At 34.0% G+C, this 17,718-nt stretch overlaps 4 protein-coding genes across 9 annotated transcripts; all 4 read right to left on the bottom strand.

Annotated features, from left to right (window-relative positions):
- Window positions 1-1,461: 1,461 nt before the first annotated feature.
- On the bottom strand, window positions 1,462-6,719 carry LOC108206226 (protein arginine N-methyltransferase 7). The gene is made up of 14 exons (XM_017376454.2): window positions 6,377-6,719; window positions 5,689-5,923; window positions 4,823-4,948; window positions 4,541-4,705; window positions 4,342-4,460; window positions 4,148-4,245; window positions 3,483-3,760; window positions 3,112-3,345; window positions 2,936-3,009; window positions 2,760-2,853; window positions 2,531-2,680; window positions 2,337-2,411; window positions 2,143-2,239; window positions 1,462-1,808 (listed from the first exon to the last, which is right to left on the bottom strand). The coding sequence occupies exons 1-14, from the start codon at window positions 6,688-6,690 to the stop codon at window positions 1,654-1,656; spliced, it is 2,214 nt and encodes a 737-aa protein (XP_017231943.1). The 5' UTR covers window positions 6,691-6,719; the 3' UTR covers window positions 1,462-1,653.
- A 668-nt stretch (window positions 6,720-7,387) lies between these two features.
- On the bottom strand, window positions 7,388-8,473 carry LOC108206184 (uncharacterized). The gene is made up of 3 exons (XM_017376402.2): window positions 8,087-8,473; window positions 7,922-8,003; window positions 7,388-7,673 (listed from the first exon to the last, which is right to left on the bottom strand). The coding sequence occupies exons 1-3, from the start codon at window positions 8,141-8,143 to the stop codon at window positions 7,498-7,500; spliced, it is 315 nt and encodes a 104-aa protein (XP_017231891.1). The 5' UTR covers window positions 8,144-8,473; the 3' UTR covers window positions 7,388-7,497.
- Window positions 8,474-8,616: 143 nt separating this feature from the next.
- LOC108206183 (uncharacterized) lies at window positions 8,617-10,755 on the bottom strand. The gene is made up of 2 exons (XM_017376401.2): window positions 9,925-10,755; window positions 8,617-8,957 (listed from the first exon to the last, which is right to left on the bottom strand). The coding sequence occupies exons 1-2, from the start codon at window positions 10,620-10,622 to the stop codon at window positions 8,951-8,953; spliced, it is 705 nt and encodes a 234-aa protein (XP_017231890.1). The 5' UTR covers window positions 10,623-10,755; the 3' UTR covers window positions 8,617-8,950.
- A 696-nt stretch (window positions 10,756-11,451) lies between these two features.
- Window positions 11,452-17,552, bottom strand: LOC108205978 (uncharacterized). Of its 6 annotated transcripts, none has more exons than XM_017376119.2 (14): window positions 17,189-17,550; window positions 17,032-17,083; window positions 16,880-16,955; window positions 16,164-16,262; window positions 14,369-14,466; window positions 14,198-14,263; window positions 13,951-14,093; window positions 13,760-13,859; window positions 13,580-13,641; window positions 12,685-12,789; window positions 12,348-12,423; window positions 12,118-12,230; window positions 11,881-11,940; window positions 11,452-11,794 (listed from the first exon to the last, which is right to left on the bottom strand). In XM_017376119.2, the coding sequence occupies exons 1-14, from the start codon at window positions 17,464-17,466 to the stop codon at window positions 11,689-11,691; spliced, it is 1,434 nt and encodes a 477-aa protein (XP_017231608.1). In that variant the 5' UTR covers window positions 17,467-17,550; the 3' UTR covers window positions 11,452-11,688. The 6 variants fall into 6 exon arrangements, 5 of the variants coding, with proteins under 5 accessions (XP_017231608.1, XP_017231609.1, XP_063944502.1 ...); XM_017376120.2 differs by having other exon boundaries at window positions 16,880-16,919; XM_064088432.1 differs by lacking the exon at window positions 16,164-16,262 and having other exon boundaries at window positions 17,189-17,551.
- Window positions 17,553-17,718: the final 166 nt, after the last annotated feature.

Below are 17,718 nucleotides of genomic sequence, written 5' to 3'. Positions count from 1 at the left end.
TAAGTCTCTGGACGAGACTAGTTTTTTGCTGGACGACTTGGGCTTTAAAACGTATCTGAATGGTTAGGAAAGCACTGATACTTGACTTTTCTGCGGTTCTTTTTGCTATGTGTTCATGGTTTGTATGTATTTTAAATTTTATTATTTATAATATATTTTATGTAAAACATAGTTTATTGTCTTTATTTGGAAATTTGCAAAATATATTTAGTTATATCATTTATTTATAAAGAAATTTATTTAGATATACTACTCATCCAGAAATTTGATCCAGATTTAACAAATGATAAAAAAAAATTATTCATCTAGAAATTTTACTCCTTCAGATTTTTCACTCATCCAGAAATTTGATCCAAATTTAACAAATGACCCCTAAGACTTTTGCTCTTAGAGAAGATCCACTTCAACAAAAATATTTAAATTTCATCATCTCAATAATAAGAAGTTATTATACCGGTAGTCAACTAATCAGATTTAAAAAGAGGTGCTTAGGTGATTACTAAACCGTGATGAACGATATTGTAATATAAAACATTTTTATCACGAAATGCGCCCACCTTACTTCATCTTTTAACTGTAGAATGTGTTCACTTCATGAATGGAATGAGAAAGAAAAAGAAGAAAGTATGAAATAATAGTGATAAAATATGAATGTAGTTAAAGTTCTTGTGAGAAAGATTGTGAAGAAAAATGATGTAGAAAAAGAATGAACATTCCTTCCAAAACATGTGGGTTAAAGTTATAGTTAAAATAATAGAATTAGAATGATTGAAAGAATAAAAATTATTTACATTTTCTTTAATCAACTTCATTTTAGAGTATTCCATTCTTCCTCCATTTCATTCACTCCAAGTGAACACAACCTAAGTGCGTCATTCGGAACTCGTGATTCACAACATGAACTCAGCTTATGGCAAGCGTTATTTCACTTTCAGAGTTAAAAATGGTGACAAACTGAGCTGTGTTGTTCACAGGGGTAGATCATTACATAATCAGTAGAACAACATACAAATTAACAACATTTTCCTTCTATAAGATATCTCCAAGAAATTAATTATATGCGTTTTTAAATGTAATAAATATGATAGAATTGTCACACCAACATATTAGTAGTCATTTTCAAAAAGCTAGAATTCTCTTTATTTTTTTTAACATTTACAGGTAATGATGGAACATTCCTCATTTTATATGTAACAATTAAAAATTTGCTTTCGACGTTTTTCTTACTCTTTTCCACAATTTTTATATTATTTCCTTATCTATAGAACTTGAATTTAATTATTTTTTAAATTATTTTCCTCCGTCCCACTCGTTATGTATGTATTTCCTTTTCTGTTTGTTCCAAAATTATTGTCCATATTTAGTGAATATCATAAATTAAGTATTAATTATGTTAAATATTTATAAATAATACAGCTTTTTTTTTTAATTATAGTTTTACTGATATAAATGAATAAAATATGAATGATAACAAAATTAGTTGGAAGGAGAGAGCATATATCTAGCCAACCCAGATATTCTCGGAAATGCTCTTTCCGAAACAACAAACAAAAATATACCGGAAAAAAGATTCTATAACATATTCCTCCTGTTTCGTTTTAGGTCACTGAGCAATCACTGGGTGCCCCCTACAAAACATGAACTAAAATTTGTTCATGAGAAGATGTGTTTAAGCTCCATTTCGCCACTTATAGGGTCAAACGATGTGCTAATTATTGTCAAGCAGCATTTATCCGCGCCAGATCCCTGTTTTTCAACCTCAACTGGTACGCTCAAGAGTTTCACTCCCTGCTTCCAATATCTTTGATCTAAGAAGAATTTAATTGAATCGTTACTAGCAATCCATTCGAAAATTGCAAGTTGGAAAAGGAAAGATTATGTCTAATGGAAGAGCACAAAATACGAAATACGCTTTAATTATGAAAAGAGAGAACATAAAAAGAATATCTAAATCTTGTGCTTTAGCATAGCAGATTTTCAATACTGTTCCTATAATAATGTGGATTTAGCCTAGCACATAACCCTCTCTTGTTAATTATAAGTCATGGACTCGTAGGCATGTTGGGTTAGTATTTAAATTTCTGCAATTGACCGTAGTAACAAAACACAAAACAAGACCTATGCAAACTTTATGAAAAGTACCTGGTCCTGTTGGTATCACAACAGAATTTTCTGCATCCAGAACCCAATCAATCCAAAGTACAAATCCATGGCAAATTCCTGAAACTGTGAATTTCGCCTGTTGCGTAGTTCCACAGGTATAGACAAATTCCAACTTGTTATTAAATGTGACAAGCATCTTTAAGTTGCCAAAATACACCTGATGAAATCATTACCTCGACTGTCCCAGAGCATGGATGTATCGGCTTCATAAAGTCGAACTCCATGACAGTAAAAACTTCACTAAGCCTCTAAAAAAGGATTCCGTAGAAATGCCTCAGTACAGAAACAAGATTTACTTCAAGAAGGTAATACTTTATTTCTTACCCATAAAATTAAATTGCCCCTTTGTCAGTAACTTAAAATATACCTTAACATCTCCACACTGCCAAATAGTAAAGGGCAGAAAGGGACTTTCTTCTGAAGCAGGTAAATCACCACATGCACCTAATGTTGCATTTACAACTGAATGATCAAAACCTACTATCTCTTTCAGGCTCCGACGACTTCTCCAAAGATCCTAAATCACTAACTATTACCATCATAAGTATTAAAGAATCAAAAACAACATGCAAATAAAGTAGATAATATGAACTAACCGGTAGTGACATAGCACAAGCTCTTAAAATTCCTTTACAAGGCATTATTAGCACATCTTCAGAGAGGATGGAATTAAACTTGGTTCGTTCACTCCTAAATGCATATGAATATATTAAATTTATAAACAACATGATTTATTGCAAGTTAGTAACCTACATTTACATATAGTACATACCAAAATCGTAAATTATGCCATGGAAGCATGTTATCACCTCCGTAGTAAAATGGTTCTCCTATAAACAAGTCAACCTGCAGTTTAAAACCAGTAACAAATAACTTCTGTAAGATAGATGAAAATAACTACTACTTGAAACACCTACATGATCAAAAGCATGAAAAACAGTGTTGTACCAATCTTTCATGAGTATCATGCAGAGTTAGTTGCGATTGTTTGTTCAAGACAGCTACTCGATCCATCGAGTAACCATTTGCAACTGAAACATCTTCCAAGTATCGAGCACCCTGCTCCCGTAACCCAGGAAGGAATGAGAGCACGTTTGATGTATCCGAGAGATGGGCGATGGCAACAGTTAAGAAAATGCTATCGTCTGCAACAACACATATAGAAGAAATCTTTTTTCGCAACTGCACAAAAGAAAATGTAAATTAGAAATCAACAGAACATTAAAAACTCTGTTCACCATATTGTTCATTTGAACCCCTGAATATGTACGCCAATTGAGGACTTTTTTTTTATTTTTTTGGGAGGTGAGAGAACTTACAGCATTACTTAAGACTTTTATAAAGGAACATCTCCAGCTGTTGTCTCCATAGATAGCCATCCTTTCTGGTGGTAAAGCGATCTGACTTTTTTGAATTCTAGCAGCACACTGTTGATACCCAACCTCTTTCAGACAGCTTTGAGTCCCAAAATCATATGAGATGCTAGTATCTGTATGAATTGCACGCAACTGAACTGCTTCATCCGTGCATACACGCAAACCTTTTTCTGGAGTGAACCACACACATTGTTTCCAGTGGTCACACCATTCCCTGGCACCTACAAAACATATAAACATATATTTCAACTCTGATAGTAACATCGACATATAATGATAAAAATAACAAATATCTGTCTTTTTTAGTTGCTGGTGAAGTTATGATCCAGCAAGAGGCCAAGAGCACTTGCAACTACAAGTTGCAACTAGACCAAGTTTTTACGCATATAGTAGCTGATATTTACAGTTTTAAAAAATTTCCTATCCAGTGACGAACAGGGAAATTTAAAATCATAAATTTTCATGCTACTACATAATTATAGCATCATATTGAATTGTATTAAACTGAGGGTTGCCAGGCCTTCCAAATAATTATCTTTTGAAATCCTGCCAAAACACTCTAAAAAGATGGTAATACAGGAACTAATCTTTGAGATGCCTCTACATACCAGGGACTAATGACCCATTCATGTCGGACGGACAACTTATCCATTTTGGAGCAGTAGAATAGAATATGGATCCTTCACGATCAAGCTGAAGAACCCACCTGTATAGGTGATAAAAGAAACAGGCATAAAAATCCCACAAGAAAGTGATAACGATAGAAAAGTCATAATCAACATTCTTGTCTAAATATTGTTACCATGAGACAACAGCGTGAATTGTACCATCCTTAGTTGCCTTTACATGTAGCTCAGCCTCCCCATAACTGTCTGGCCTTTTTGAAAAGTCAAATTCAAATATTTTGAAGGGTTCTGACAGCTGAAAGAGTACACATATCTTAGAAGAAAACTAAAGAAACTTTTTAAAATACTATTTTCAAAAACAAAAAATTGTAATACCAATTCCATTTCTTCCTTCAGGGCATCACAATGCATGGCTAACTGGTGCGGTTTGACGTATAAACTTTTCTCAAACCCTGTTGGGACAAGATGTATGCCATCTGACACATTTGCTTCGGTGTTGACTAGATCATGTAGCCTCCAAAAATGTTTACACTCAACAAGCTGAGAGGAAAAATACAATAAAATGCAAAACTGAAAATGTGAAAAATTATTTGAGACAAAGATGTTTCGAAAGATATTTCAGAAAGAACTAAAAGTAGATTAGGTAATAACAAACACCTGACCATAGGTAGTTGCATGGTAAGGCACTGTCTCTGGATTATCCACCAATAGCTTGTCATGGGCATGTTGCAAAGTTGGAATTAGTCCTTCACCTAGAAACTCCGAGTCCAGTATTTCACTAACCTGAACTTAAAATGATGTTTTAATTACAACAAGAAAGAAACTCGAAGCAAGTTGACTTGACACAAACCAAGACACTATATGGGATCAAACATTATGAGGTGCAGGGTTCTTTTTAAGGTAAATGGTAAGACGTGAACACTCATCAAGGCATCAACTACATCCTCTGAGGTTTAATCACAAAAGTCTCTAGCTACAAATCACCAAGCCAATGAGAAGAGCGATGTATTCAAATAATATAAAATAACCTTTGAATGCACAAGCTCAGAATGATCCATGATATAAGCATATAACTTGTAATAATATGCCTATGGTATTAATTTTTGGGGTTTAAAGAAATCACAGTGAAGAAATCTGTATTATTATTCCTCCGGTTTGTAGCAGAACTCCACATGAATTCTCCTTATAAACTATGTCAGTAGAAAGGGGAAAGAAATACACAAGAATATGAAGAGTTCATCTGCTACTATAATAAAGGAAAACAAAAACATAACCTTTTTTTTCATGAAGATCAGGAAGCGCTGTACTTATGAATAATCCCCTTATTCAGTAAAGACAGATAGAAATGCAACTTTAATTCCAAGAATATGAAATTTACCAAGATACCCAAACCTTTGTTACTCTCTCTCAGAGTCATCCAACTTCACTTTATTGATAAATCTAGTACAACCAATCTACATTTTAAGTTTCTCCGATATGCATCGCCATGTAATTCTTATCATATTATGTATTAGAAAACTCACAAGAACATCTGCCCGCGAAGCAATATCAACACCAACTTCTACTTCATCTGACCTCTTGTTAATAATACGAACTTTTCTCTCCATACCATTTGCACGCAAAACCTTCCTCATCAATTTCACCATAGGAAGGTAAGATTCACATGCCGTCACCATGCCCTTTGAAGTAGAGCATGTAGCGTCATTGCTGGAAGACATTGCTCGTGCAGCCATCATAGACAGTAATCCAGTCCCAGCTCTACATTTCCAAGAATACATATTAAGAAATCAAAAAAATTGAAAACAAATATAATCACATACTAAAGGTCCACAAATTCAATTTGATTCGCATTAACTTACTAAATGCAGGATGCCTATCTGAAGTTCTGTACTTCAAAAAAACAACAGCATTCATGTACATTACATAAACTTAACAACAACTTATGATTTGATTCGATACGTAATGCAAGTCACACACATCTAACTTCACTTGCACATATAAACAAACATTTTAGACAACCAGAACTTCAAAAAAAAAAAAAATCTGCAACTTAATATCAAAGAATCACAATAATTACGATAAAGAAAAAAAATTAAAACCAACAGTCTTTTGATCTAATGGTACAGCTGTCTTTACAGAATGTCGGTTCGAACCTTGTCGAACACAAAGACGGGTGTGCGGGTGTGTCTAAATATTAAAAAGAAAAAGTACCCAATATCAAGAACATGACAAGGCTTAGTAACAGTCTTGTTAATGGCATCACAATAAGCCCTGTTCCTCGGAGAATCATTAAGCATATCCAGGTACGAGGTTGTGGCCAAAAGGGGTTCAGTAAACATGTCTACTTGTGATTCTTGTTCTTCAATTACAACCCATTCCGAGTTGCCAGTGAGTGGGTCAACTCGGAGTTGAAATTGGCGATGGGAGGGTGTTGGAATTGAGCTCATGGTTCGAGTTACGAAGTGGGTGTTCGAAGTAGTTGTGTTCGAGAAGACGAGAATGTTGCGGAGGAAGTAACGGCTCATTGGTTCATCAAGCTTGTCTTTTAGAAAAAAATGGACCTTAATTACTTTTAACAAATAATCCTCTTTTTGCTTCAAAAAAAACAAATAATCCTCTTTTAGATGTATTTATAATAATTTATGAAATTTACATAGTTATAATTAATATTAATGATGAAATCTAGCGAATTTGATATAAAATATAGGAAATTATGAACGAATTTCTAGAAATATAAGATATATTGAACAACATTATTTTATAAAACTAATTTTTTACTTAGTATTATAATTTAAAATTTTAATTTAATACCACCTGAGTTTTTAAGATAATGCTAAATATTATTTAAATATATCCAAAATCTAATATACTTGTATTTTAAAAAAAAAATCAGCCCTTTAATTTTTTGGATAATTATAAAAAAGCTATTTCATTCTTCTAATAATATAATTATGCAAAAAAAATTTGAAATTCCACCAAAATTCATGAGATTTTGAAAGAGTGTGCGTTAAATTTTAAAAAATATATATCAATGCTGCGACATTTTATCTATAAAATCAAAATCATATGTAATTTATTAAATTCATAAATTAATAAATAATAAATAATTAACTAAAATTCTAGTTAAATACACCGTAAATCTAGTATATATTTTTTTAATTCGAATCTTAAAAGCTTTTCAGTTAAATATTTTTTATTTTTTATAATTAAACACATGCTCAGTCACGCATCTATCGATGTATCTACGACGTGGAATGGACGGCGATATTTATATTTGTTGAAGAAATTTTATGCTGTAACTACTGATGTTAACCAAACTATTAAAATGTAAACTAATTACATATCCAAGCAGTTCTGAAAAAGTTAATGATCAAATGCTTCTTCTTCATCTTAAATTTAATTTTCTTCTTCTTCATCATAAGATAACGATGATTTGCAGTGTAGAGTTTGACATCTCCTCTCGCAATCACTTGTTTATTCTGGACATCAACGGTGTACTCTTTCAGTCCTGGAAACATATTAGAGATTCATGAAAAAAAAAACCAAAATTATTGTTTAAACAGTTGAGACTGCATACGGTTTGAGATCAATTTTTTTAAGAGTTCAAATTTTTCATAATTATTAAGATGATCCGGAAAAATGCAAGATGAATCACAAATCAGAAGCAGCCTCTATACTGTTTTAAACAAGTGATTTGGCCTTTGGGAGGCTGACCAGTGAACAAAGAATGAAAATGTGAATCGAAGATACTATTACCATTAATCTTCGAAATGATCTGAGAAACTCTCTGTCGACAGTAACCACACCCGAAGCTTCCAGTTATGACAATCACCTGAAACTGCAATTGCATCCACATGAAACAGCAGCAGGTACACACTATTAGCTTACTACAAATGAAAAGAACTTATTACAGAAACTTACTGAAGGAAGCGAAAGACTCGCAACATGCAGCAGAGATTGCTTGCTGATTTTCTCCATGATGGCTTTGTGTTCTTAGATGAAGACAAACTGGAAAGAGGTTAGCTTGTTTCTTTGTCTGGCTCTTATTGTTAATGAAATGGCTTTATGCACACAAGTATAGACCATCCAGTAGTTGAACACAGATCATAGACCTAGAATTCCATAAAATAATATCCAAAATTGAACTTTAGCTCATTATTTCTAACTAATTATTAGTAGCATCATCATTTGTGTATACTGGAGATGAATTGAGGCCGTATGGCTTGGCAGATTTTTGGCATGTTACAGCCGCTCTGTTCCATTACTAGTACCTTTTCACTTTTTTACATCTTGATAGACTTGTGGGCTTCATGTTCTCAAGAATTGTTTACTAAGTTCACCCTATTCTGGGCTTATAGACTAGCACCGTAGATAAGTTATTTTATTTATTTATATAAAAATGTCAATGCGTCTCCCAGTGGGACTCCAGTTCTGAATTTATTAAAAAAATGTACAAAAATTTAGGCAAATGACATTAAATTGTGATATTAACATATTACACACTTCAACAAATTAACCTCTAAAAGAAAGGTTTTTCAACAGTTCTTCTAATTATCACTAAAAGCGTCGTACCCTTTTGCTAATCTCATCATTCACCTTACTAGCAAAGCTCTGAGACTTGATAGTTTATTTCCTTCATCTGAGGACTGAGTAGCCGGTGTCCCACGTACATCATTAACAACAGAAACAGAATGAAAACCATGACAATAGTCCAGACCCTGTATATACGATGTGAGACGCCGAGCATGCCTTGATGCAGAACCAGGTTTCAGTTGCTTGCACCATTTACCGCCTGTAGAAACAAAGTAAAAAAGCAAAGTATTATGAATAGAAAGACATGAGACAGAGGGTAAAGTAAACAAATGGCTAAGCTAGTAGTTATATTTATTACCAGAATAGGCACAGATATTTGCATCAACACACTTCAAAGTTCAAACAATTTATGTAAGTCGTGATGCAACTAAACATATGAAAGAAAAATACTGTAGTTACATACTAATATACTATATTATCCCAACCAAAATGAGATAGCCTTTCTATATCTTTGAGAATGTTTCCAATTTTTATTTTTTTTTTGAAAACGTAAATAGGAAATAGAGAGAATGAAGTTCCAGGGTGAGAATGTGCCTACCCTGTCTTGTCTTTTCTCCCCCTTCCGGCCCTCCCCCCTGCTATATCATACTAATATCTGAACTTCATATTGCTAGAGGTCTAATATCAAACTTAAACTATATTCCCCCACTCGCCTAACAGAATGTTGCAGTGTTCTATAGAGCATCTCTGTTGATCTTTTCATTAAATGTCAACTAAAAGTTTAATGCCAACTAAAAAATCCATCCATCAATCCAGCAAGCGTCTAATTCCTAAAGTTTGTACCAAACTAATTTCACAAAATTTCAGAGAGTTATAACTATAACAAAAATTATGTGAAGCTACAGCTTAATATCACTATATTCTGATTATGTAAATCTACAACTGATTTTATACTACATTCTATCACATGCCAGAAGCCCATGTCTATTCATCGCATTGCTAGACATAGTATAGTAATATGCCAACACAACTAATCAATAGATCTATCAGAAACGCTTGTACATATCCATAATATATAACATCATCACAACTTTTCTCGCGAAGACATAGGAGATCAATCAACTACTACTACAATATACAAAATAGCTAAAACATCACAACTACACTAGTTGATATAATCAAACACTAGACCACGACGAAAAGAATAGCCAATTCAACCGCATTACCTCTTGGTATAATACCGATCCTTATAATCTGGTCCATCTCTCGGTCCTTTCCCCGACAAAAGCGCCTTAACTCTCTCCCTCTCTCTCCTCTCCCTCTCCAACCTCTCCTCCCTCAGCTCCTCAATCGTCTTCTTCCCACCGCCACTCTTCTTACTCCCCTCCCCCTTCTCCTTCCCCTCCTCATCACTCCTCTCGATTCTCGCCTTTTTCGACATATACCACGGCAATTCCACCCCTTTCCCCACAAGTCCATACCCTAACTTATACTTGGCATCCTCCGGGTCCACCACTCTCTCCTCCGCCTCTTTCCTCATCTTCTTCGCCTCGCGCTTCAATTGCTTAAACCTCCCTCTCTTATCATCATCAAAACTCTTGATCCCCGCATCAATCGGATCAAATATCTTAATACCTTCAAACAAATTAATATGCTCATTCTTCGGTTTCTCCGTCTCCGATTTTTCCGGAGACTCGATATTTAACTCGTTCTTCGACTCGGTTTTCGACGACGAGGCGACACCGCGAGCTTGACGCAGCTGCTCGAGGCGCAACTCGGTATCGCGCTTGCGAGATTGTTCGCGTTTGAGCTGCTCTTCTTTCGCGGCGGCTTCTTCGTCTTTACGAACCTTTTCTCGGTTATCGAAGTTGTAAACGTTCCATCGTTTCTGTGGGAGGATGTTTAATCCACCGTGCCCTCCCATGGCTGTGTTGATTTAAGATTTACCCCAATTTCTAGGGTTAGGGCACAAAAGCCAGATAGATTTTGTGAATTGAGGTAACGAGGTTACGCTGTAAATTCAAAGCGCGTCTTCGTTTTGTTCCAGAAATTTAAAACGCGATTATTTATTGTCAGATCAGTGTGTTATACTAGTACTACTATTTATTATTCAAACATCTCGGTCGTTCTAAAAATCCCCGATTTAATCGATAAATCCTCGATTAATCTGAAATCCGATTAATCCTTATATATATTTCATAATCGAAGCATATGTGATAAATTATTAAAATTAAAATACTATATTACCTTAAATATGAATTATTATAGAGTTTATAAATATAGTAAATATATGAGTTACTAAATAGCTAATATAATAATAACTAAATATTAAATAATATTTTAATATTAAAATAAATCCGATTTTAACTCCGATTAATCCTTCTGATTAATCTCCGATTTCCGATTAATCCTTGAATCGGTAGCTCAACCGATTAGATCCGATTCCCGATTTCTGTAACACTGGTCCTCATATACATCTCCGCTATTTCTTAAAAATTATTTTATTTATTTGAATTTAGCTAAAAATTTCTGGTTCACAAAAATATCTCCAATAAATTTTCAATCTTCACCCGATAAGTAAAATCGATTATTCCGGTCCCAGATTTTCACAGGACTCGAATTAAAAAATCATATATAGATTTATATAAATTATTAATTTGAAAATCATATAATACACTGTTTTACTTGCATGACCGAAAAAAAATTAGTAAATTTCAAGATTTTAGACTCTGCTAATTTATATAAAAAAAAAGTTCATGTATAAGTTCCATTTTCTATTATTAAGAAGGGAAAAAAGAGATATCTACATATTTAACATGCCAATGACCTACATTATAATCTGTCTGAGAAAATTACATAAAATCACTAGATTTGTAATTTACAATTCAAATTTGATAAAATCAAATATCTTTTTATACAGTAATGTATAATCTGTAAAAAAAGATTAATGTATGATTTCTGCAAACTATCGTCTTGACTGTTTGAGTTGTTTAGAAGATGAAGTCACTCAGTGGACTCCGTTTGCTGCTATGGACATCCTTTTTGTAAATGTATGCACTGCCCTCTACATCTGCATTCAGACAATTGATTCTGTGCCTGCAGCATCAACAAAGGGAAACTTTTGTTATTTTGTAATATTACCTGAAAACATAATTGATCGGGGGTAAAGGATGAATACTTACCACTCAAAGTGATCCTCGCAACATATTGACCCACGTATTATAGAAAGACCAGCAGCTTTCCTACATCAAGATACTGTATTCAGTGCATCAAACAAGAAAAGGCACGAGAGCCTCAGATATAAAAAGAAATTAATGGAAGAGCATAATGCAACTGAAAGTTTAAGTTATGATGCATCTTTCTAATTGAAGAGGTAAAGTCAGAAATTGAACTCAAAACATTCAATATAGACCACTTACCAGGTTGCAGTATACATATCGTAGAACTTGTCAAATGCTTTATTAAAGCAGTAATGACAAGCTAGAAGATCTTTGATATCAGTAACCTTACAATTTGATTTACAGCACTTCACCTGGGCCACATACAAAAAGGAATACAAAGCAGTAAATACAAGATTATTATATGGGTGTGCGCAGAGACACACGCACACACAGGAGACATTCATCAACATTACACTTTAAAATCTCACCAGATGTTTCAGCTTATGGGAGTAATATTGTTTATGGGAGGGATGCATCTTGATGTGCTCACTCAAATGACCTACACTGGAAAAACCATAGATTCAGATTCAGTCCTAGCTCAATTCTGAGATATCTAACATTCCCAGTTTGACAGGCCTGTGCTATTAAAAACAGTAAGCAGCTTCCGACGAAGTAAGACCTATACATGTTGAATAAGCCAAGCCCAGAAGAATGATCAACAAAAAGAGCCGGATCAAGAAAAGGACACTACATATATACAATAAGATTCCTATTGTAAAGATGCATTTAAGCTATCAAAAGTTAAATGTAGTCTTCCATTCTTACCTATCGCAACAGGTAATATTACACTCGAGACATGTAGCCAAATCTGACGAATTATTGCATGAATTGCACCTTGCAGCATCCTCATTTCTGCTGTACTGGTGACATCTGTCGTTAAAAGAGTTTTTTAAAGATAAGGACTACGACTTCATATGGAAGATAACATTCATCACGACAAGTAAATTGATCTCTGACAAATGCATCACACAATTCTGCTCTATAAACAAGGCTATAGTTGTTTTAACTATTAGACTCACAACGGCAGCATTCATTGAGAATGTTACTCATTACTACACACAGATTACAATATCAACAGATTCCTAGGACAAAACACTAGGAGTATGAAAAGTTCACTTTGGCAGAACATAAACATTTGTTAAATAGTACTCCCTCCGTCCCAAAATAGTTGTTACATTTGGTTTTGTGCCGGTCAAATTGACTAAAGTTTGACTGAAATTTATTAATATTTTATCAATTGATAAAATAAAAAAAAATGTCACCGGAAATAACTTTTAATCTACTTTAAGATGTAATTTTCAGTTTTTTAAAATAATGAGTGATTGACTTATAATAATTGGTCAAAACTTAGTCAATTTGACCAACAAAAATAGAAATGTGACAACTATTTTGGGACGGAGGGAGTAATGTGTTGGGTAGACCATTTCGTCTATTTGCGTCACATATTCATTCACCATACTCAGAATAACGAATTAAAAGGAAAGCCTAAATGCCATCATACAACTATTACAAAAAACTAGTTTGTCAAATTGCAATTGCAACTACAGGTTTCGGGAACAAGAATGGGCGATTAAATATGCTGCAAATTCATTCACAGAAACAAGTGAAATAAAATGCATAACATGGCACTTAAAGAAGCGACAAGTTAGACTTTGAGAACCTTTTGTACAATTCGGACAGATCTCTGGGTATGAAACCTGACTTCTTCTGAAACAATGTCACCTGGAAGAATGAATATAATCAAGAACCTCAGAGAATTTTATCAAGAGCCAAGGGTATATTAGTAGTCAGTGCCATCTCACTACAAGACATAATTAAAAAGAAAAAGAAGCAGCAGTACCTGTGGCTGCGAACATGTTTCACCTGAAGAAGCTGCTTGGAAAATAGACGCGACAGCCAAACAGTCATCAGCTAGATGTCCAGGCCGCTGACATTTCCAACTAAATATAAAAGGAAAGCAATTATTATGCAATCATAACCTTTCCAAGTATAGGAAGGATGATGAATGAGAAAGCTTGCACTATGGTATACCATCTATAAGTGCATAGGCTTGATTTCTTTGCAGACCATCTGTGGTTTTTATGATTCCAGGTATCCCCTCCAAATTCATATAATTTGGTTGGACAGTTAAGCCCAGGTGAAGATTTTTCTGCAGTAAGGTTTCTTGAGAGCACCTGCAAACAAATTTCGCAGGATGCTAATTTTATCTGGTCAACAAATAAAATATGAAATGTCGCTATATTGATTAAAGCAACAAACATCAGTAGCAAGGTTACACCTTTTCACGTTTTATGTTCTCTAAAAGCTCAGCCTTGCAATCTATGCTGCAGACGTCATCATTGGTCTGTTAAAAAAATACATTGTGATAATGCAAAAATCCTTCTGCAAGAAAACTAACCGAAACAGGGGGGGAGGGGTTAATACACAAAATTTTAAAACTCAATCCTACCTCGTCGCAGATATATTCTCCATACTTTCCACATAGAATACAAGCAGGCTCTCCTGGAACAGGAAAACGCTGCTCACTTCTATTTTTCACTCTATCAGCTGCATCGATGTCATTAAGTATTAGTATTATATCGATACTAATATACAGGTTCATTTTGCCACTATATTGAAGAACAAAGATATGCATAACATCATTTATATTCCCATCCTAAAAGTCTATCCATAAGTATGGTTTCATGACTTGTGTCCATGCTTGGGTCAGTCTTCCGATGTAACAGTTATGTATAAAAGAGCAAAATGTGAAAGTGCTATAGAATGCGGACAGCATTTAGAAAATGGTCACAAGTCTCTATAACTAGTAATACTGTAGCTACACAAGTCTTTCCAAGATTAAGATTTATCAATTTAGTTCTTTGACTAAACAGAGGGCATAAGTGAATAAGACAAAAGTCGCATCCCTCGTATGCTTTGGCATGGTTAATAAAATGACTAGACCTAACAATCTTGTTACATATGAGATCTTTAGAATTAATATGTAGATATCCTAGTTACAAAATTTAATTTTGGTTGAGTGGTAGATAGACGGACCTTAATCCATTATTAGAGTACAAAGCAATAGCATGACTTTATCTTAAAGAGTAGTTGCAGTTTGTTGGCATGTACTACTATATTTGCAGTTAATGGCTCATTCTGATATTTGAATGGTTGAGTTCTTTCAATTTTTTTAACATTAGAGGACTGTTGAAATCACAAAACTCCGCTAATTATGATAAGCCTACAAGTGCCTTTTACTATATGTTTACACATTGTATATACAAGTTCTTTTTGTAAATCTCTGCAGGTCACATAAACAAAAAGTCGGCAATGTTTTACCAAACAGCGGTATCGTGAACTACCCCTCGCTCATCTGAGACGTTCTACCATACTCTTCATCCTACATTATCCTCCTCTTTAAGTTATTTAATTCTTATCAAACCTACTCCGGTGTCCAGACCACACACCTCTTCAAGATCAATCAGAGTCACCCCTCATCTTTGATGATGCCATAATTCTAACGTTATATGTGGCTTTAAATGTGCTGTTAATTGGGTGTTGCATTACAAGCACTTAGAAGAAGATCAAAGACACTAAATTGATGGATGTTGTAAGTTGTTTCTTCTTCCTCCTATATGAGAGATTGCCAGACTCCTGAGATTATGAGTTCATTTTTTTACAGAATAATGATAGTATTCAATTAATAACGAAGAGTTGCATATGCTGCTGTACAGCTACTTCAAAATAATGGTGATTTCTATATTAAATCTTTTATTGCTATATTTTTCGTTTTATTTATATTTGCAAAGAAATATATACCCTTATCATAAATAACGGACTTAGCCAAATTTGATGGAAGTCCTTTAATTGTTTAATAATTTAATAATTTAATAATTCAGCCATTAATACCAAAATTAAAGTCATTAAACTGCAAAAAAAAAAAAAAATCAGGCCAACAAACTGCAATTTACTCTTATCTTAATTATGTTCTGTTCTTTATATCTTCATATTTCAGTGCAATAAAGTTTATCTCTAATGAGTAATTACTTAGACCGCATAGTATTTTCTCCAGGTATGCTATAACTAAATAAGTGCTTCTAACTTAAAACACCAGAAGCGGAGCTTAAAAGCCCCACCCAAACACCCACTATAACTTTAACTACACTTTCAAACTGCATAACTCTGCATTGGCTTAAATGACCACATTCCATTGGACACATAGTGAAACATGACAACAAAAGATACCAGTATGGCAAACGAACCAGAGTCAGGTTGGTTCTGCTTTTCCTCGCAAGGATTTTTGACCAAACTTGAAGCGCTAATTTCATTATCCTCATGTCCTGAGGAAGTAGTTCCATCACCTGAAATTTCGTAGACACAATCATAGGTTCTGAAATATTCTTTTTATATTTATGTACAAAACTGCAATATGCCCCCCACTTCAATATATGAAATAATGCAGCATTAATTCATAGTAACTCAATGGATTTGAAAGGGGGAGGGAGATGCACAGAAGCTACTAACTAGTAACCGTCAGAAGGAACTTTTAAAGTCATTTCTGCCTTCACGGTTTCTATTTCATAGTACTTATAAAATCATAGAAACAATCAATGATCATTCTCAGTTAACATAAAATTCTAATGTTCAAGCAATAAAAACAACAGGAGAATTTGTTAGCTACACTTAAAACTCAATCTGATTATCACTGAGGTTAGCATTATGAAAAGGGAAATGCTAAAATAAGTTCACTAATAATTAGCTTCGTGGTAAGTGGTCATACATTGACGATACTACTCTGGTAATCTCAAAAATACAAAATTAACAAATAAACACAATATTTCAGTATAAATATAATTATGCACAGAATTTAAACCAACTGTACCGCTAGAATTTCATATTATGGAAAACATACTAAATATTTCAAATGTCATCCTAGTATTGTTTAACTTAACTAATGACAAGTCATATAAGAACTTACTTTCATACTCAACTAAAGGCACACCCGTATTCGAAGTTCCCTGTATCACAATCAAGCCATCATCATCACCACAACACTAAAACAGACATAAATTAATAACAGTAAATAAGACACCAAATCGAATGATACTAATCAATCATTATCACAATTACCAACACACTTGCTGGTAATTCCTCAAGTACTTGACAAAATTTAAGTTCCCTCCTGCACATTACGAACACAAATCAAGTTCACTTAAACAAATAAATCAATTTTTGTTTTTCTTATAAAAATAAAAATTTGGGGCAAATGTATTTATTAGAAATTAACCTTCTCTTTTTAATGTAATCCTGGTGAGACATGGGCTGATCATCATAATCCTGCAAATGGGTATTTTGCTCCGGCGGCTTCCAATGTTCACGGCGGCGTTTTCTCCGGCCGGCGACGAAATTTTCGCCGGGAATTTCGGCAAATTCTTGAGTGGTTGGAGGAGGAAGATTACCAGTAGCAAGATTATAAGCTTGCAGATTTTGAAGGGCAGAGTTGAGATTAAGATCTTTGTTGTATGCATAAGATGGGTTCTTGTAAAAATTTGATCTTGTACCCATTTTCTTGATTTTCTTGAGCTTTGAGCTCTGGGTTATTTTTTTATTTTTTTGAGTGTTTTGGACCTTTGGTGAAGAAAAAGAAAGAACAGCGAGAGGGGGTTTTATATGTCTGGGCCTTAAAATATGTGTCTCCATGATAATTGGCCCTAATAATTTGCGTTTTGGACAAAGATTCGTGAAGCCCATATAAATTTGGGCCAACGTTAATGTTGTAAACAGGAAACTGAATCATATATATGTCTATGTTTATTT

This window comes from Daucus carota, chromosome 2, assembly GCF_001625215.2.
Source record: "Daucus carota subsp. sativus chromosome 2, DH1 v3.0, whole genome shotgun sequence".
Lineage (NCBI taxonomy): Eukaryota > Viridiplantae > Streptophyta > Magnoliopsida > Apiales > Apiaceae > Daucus > Daucus carota.
Note: the sequence above shows the minus strand (reverse complement) of the source record. Positions and strands in the feature narration are given on the sequence as shown.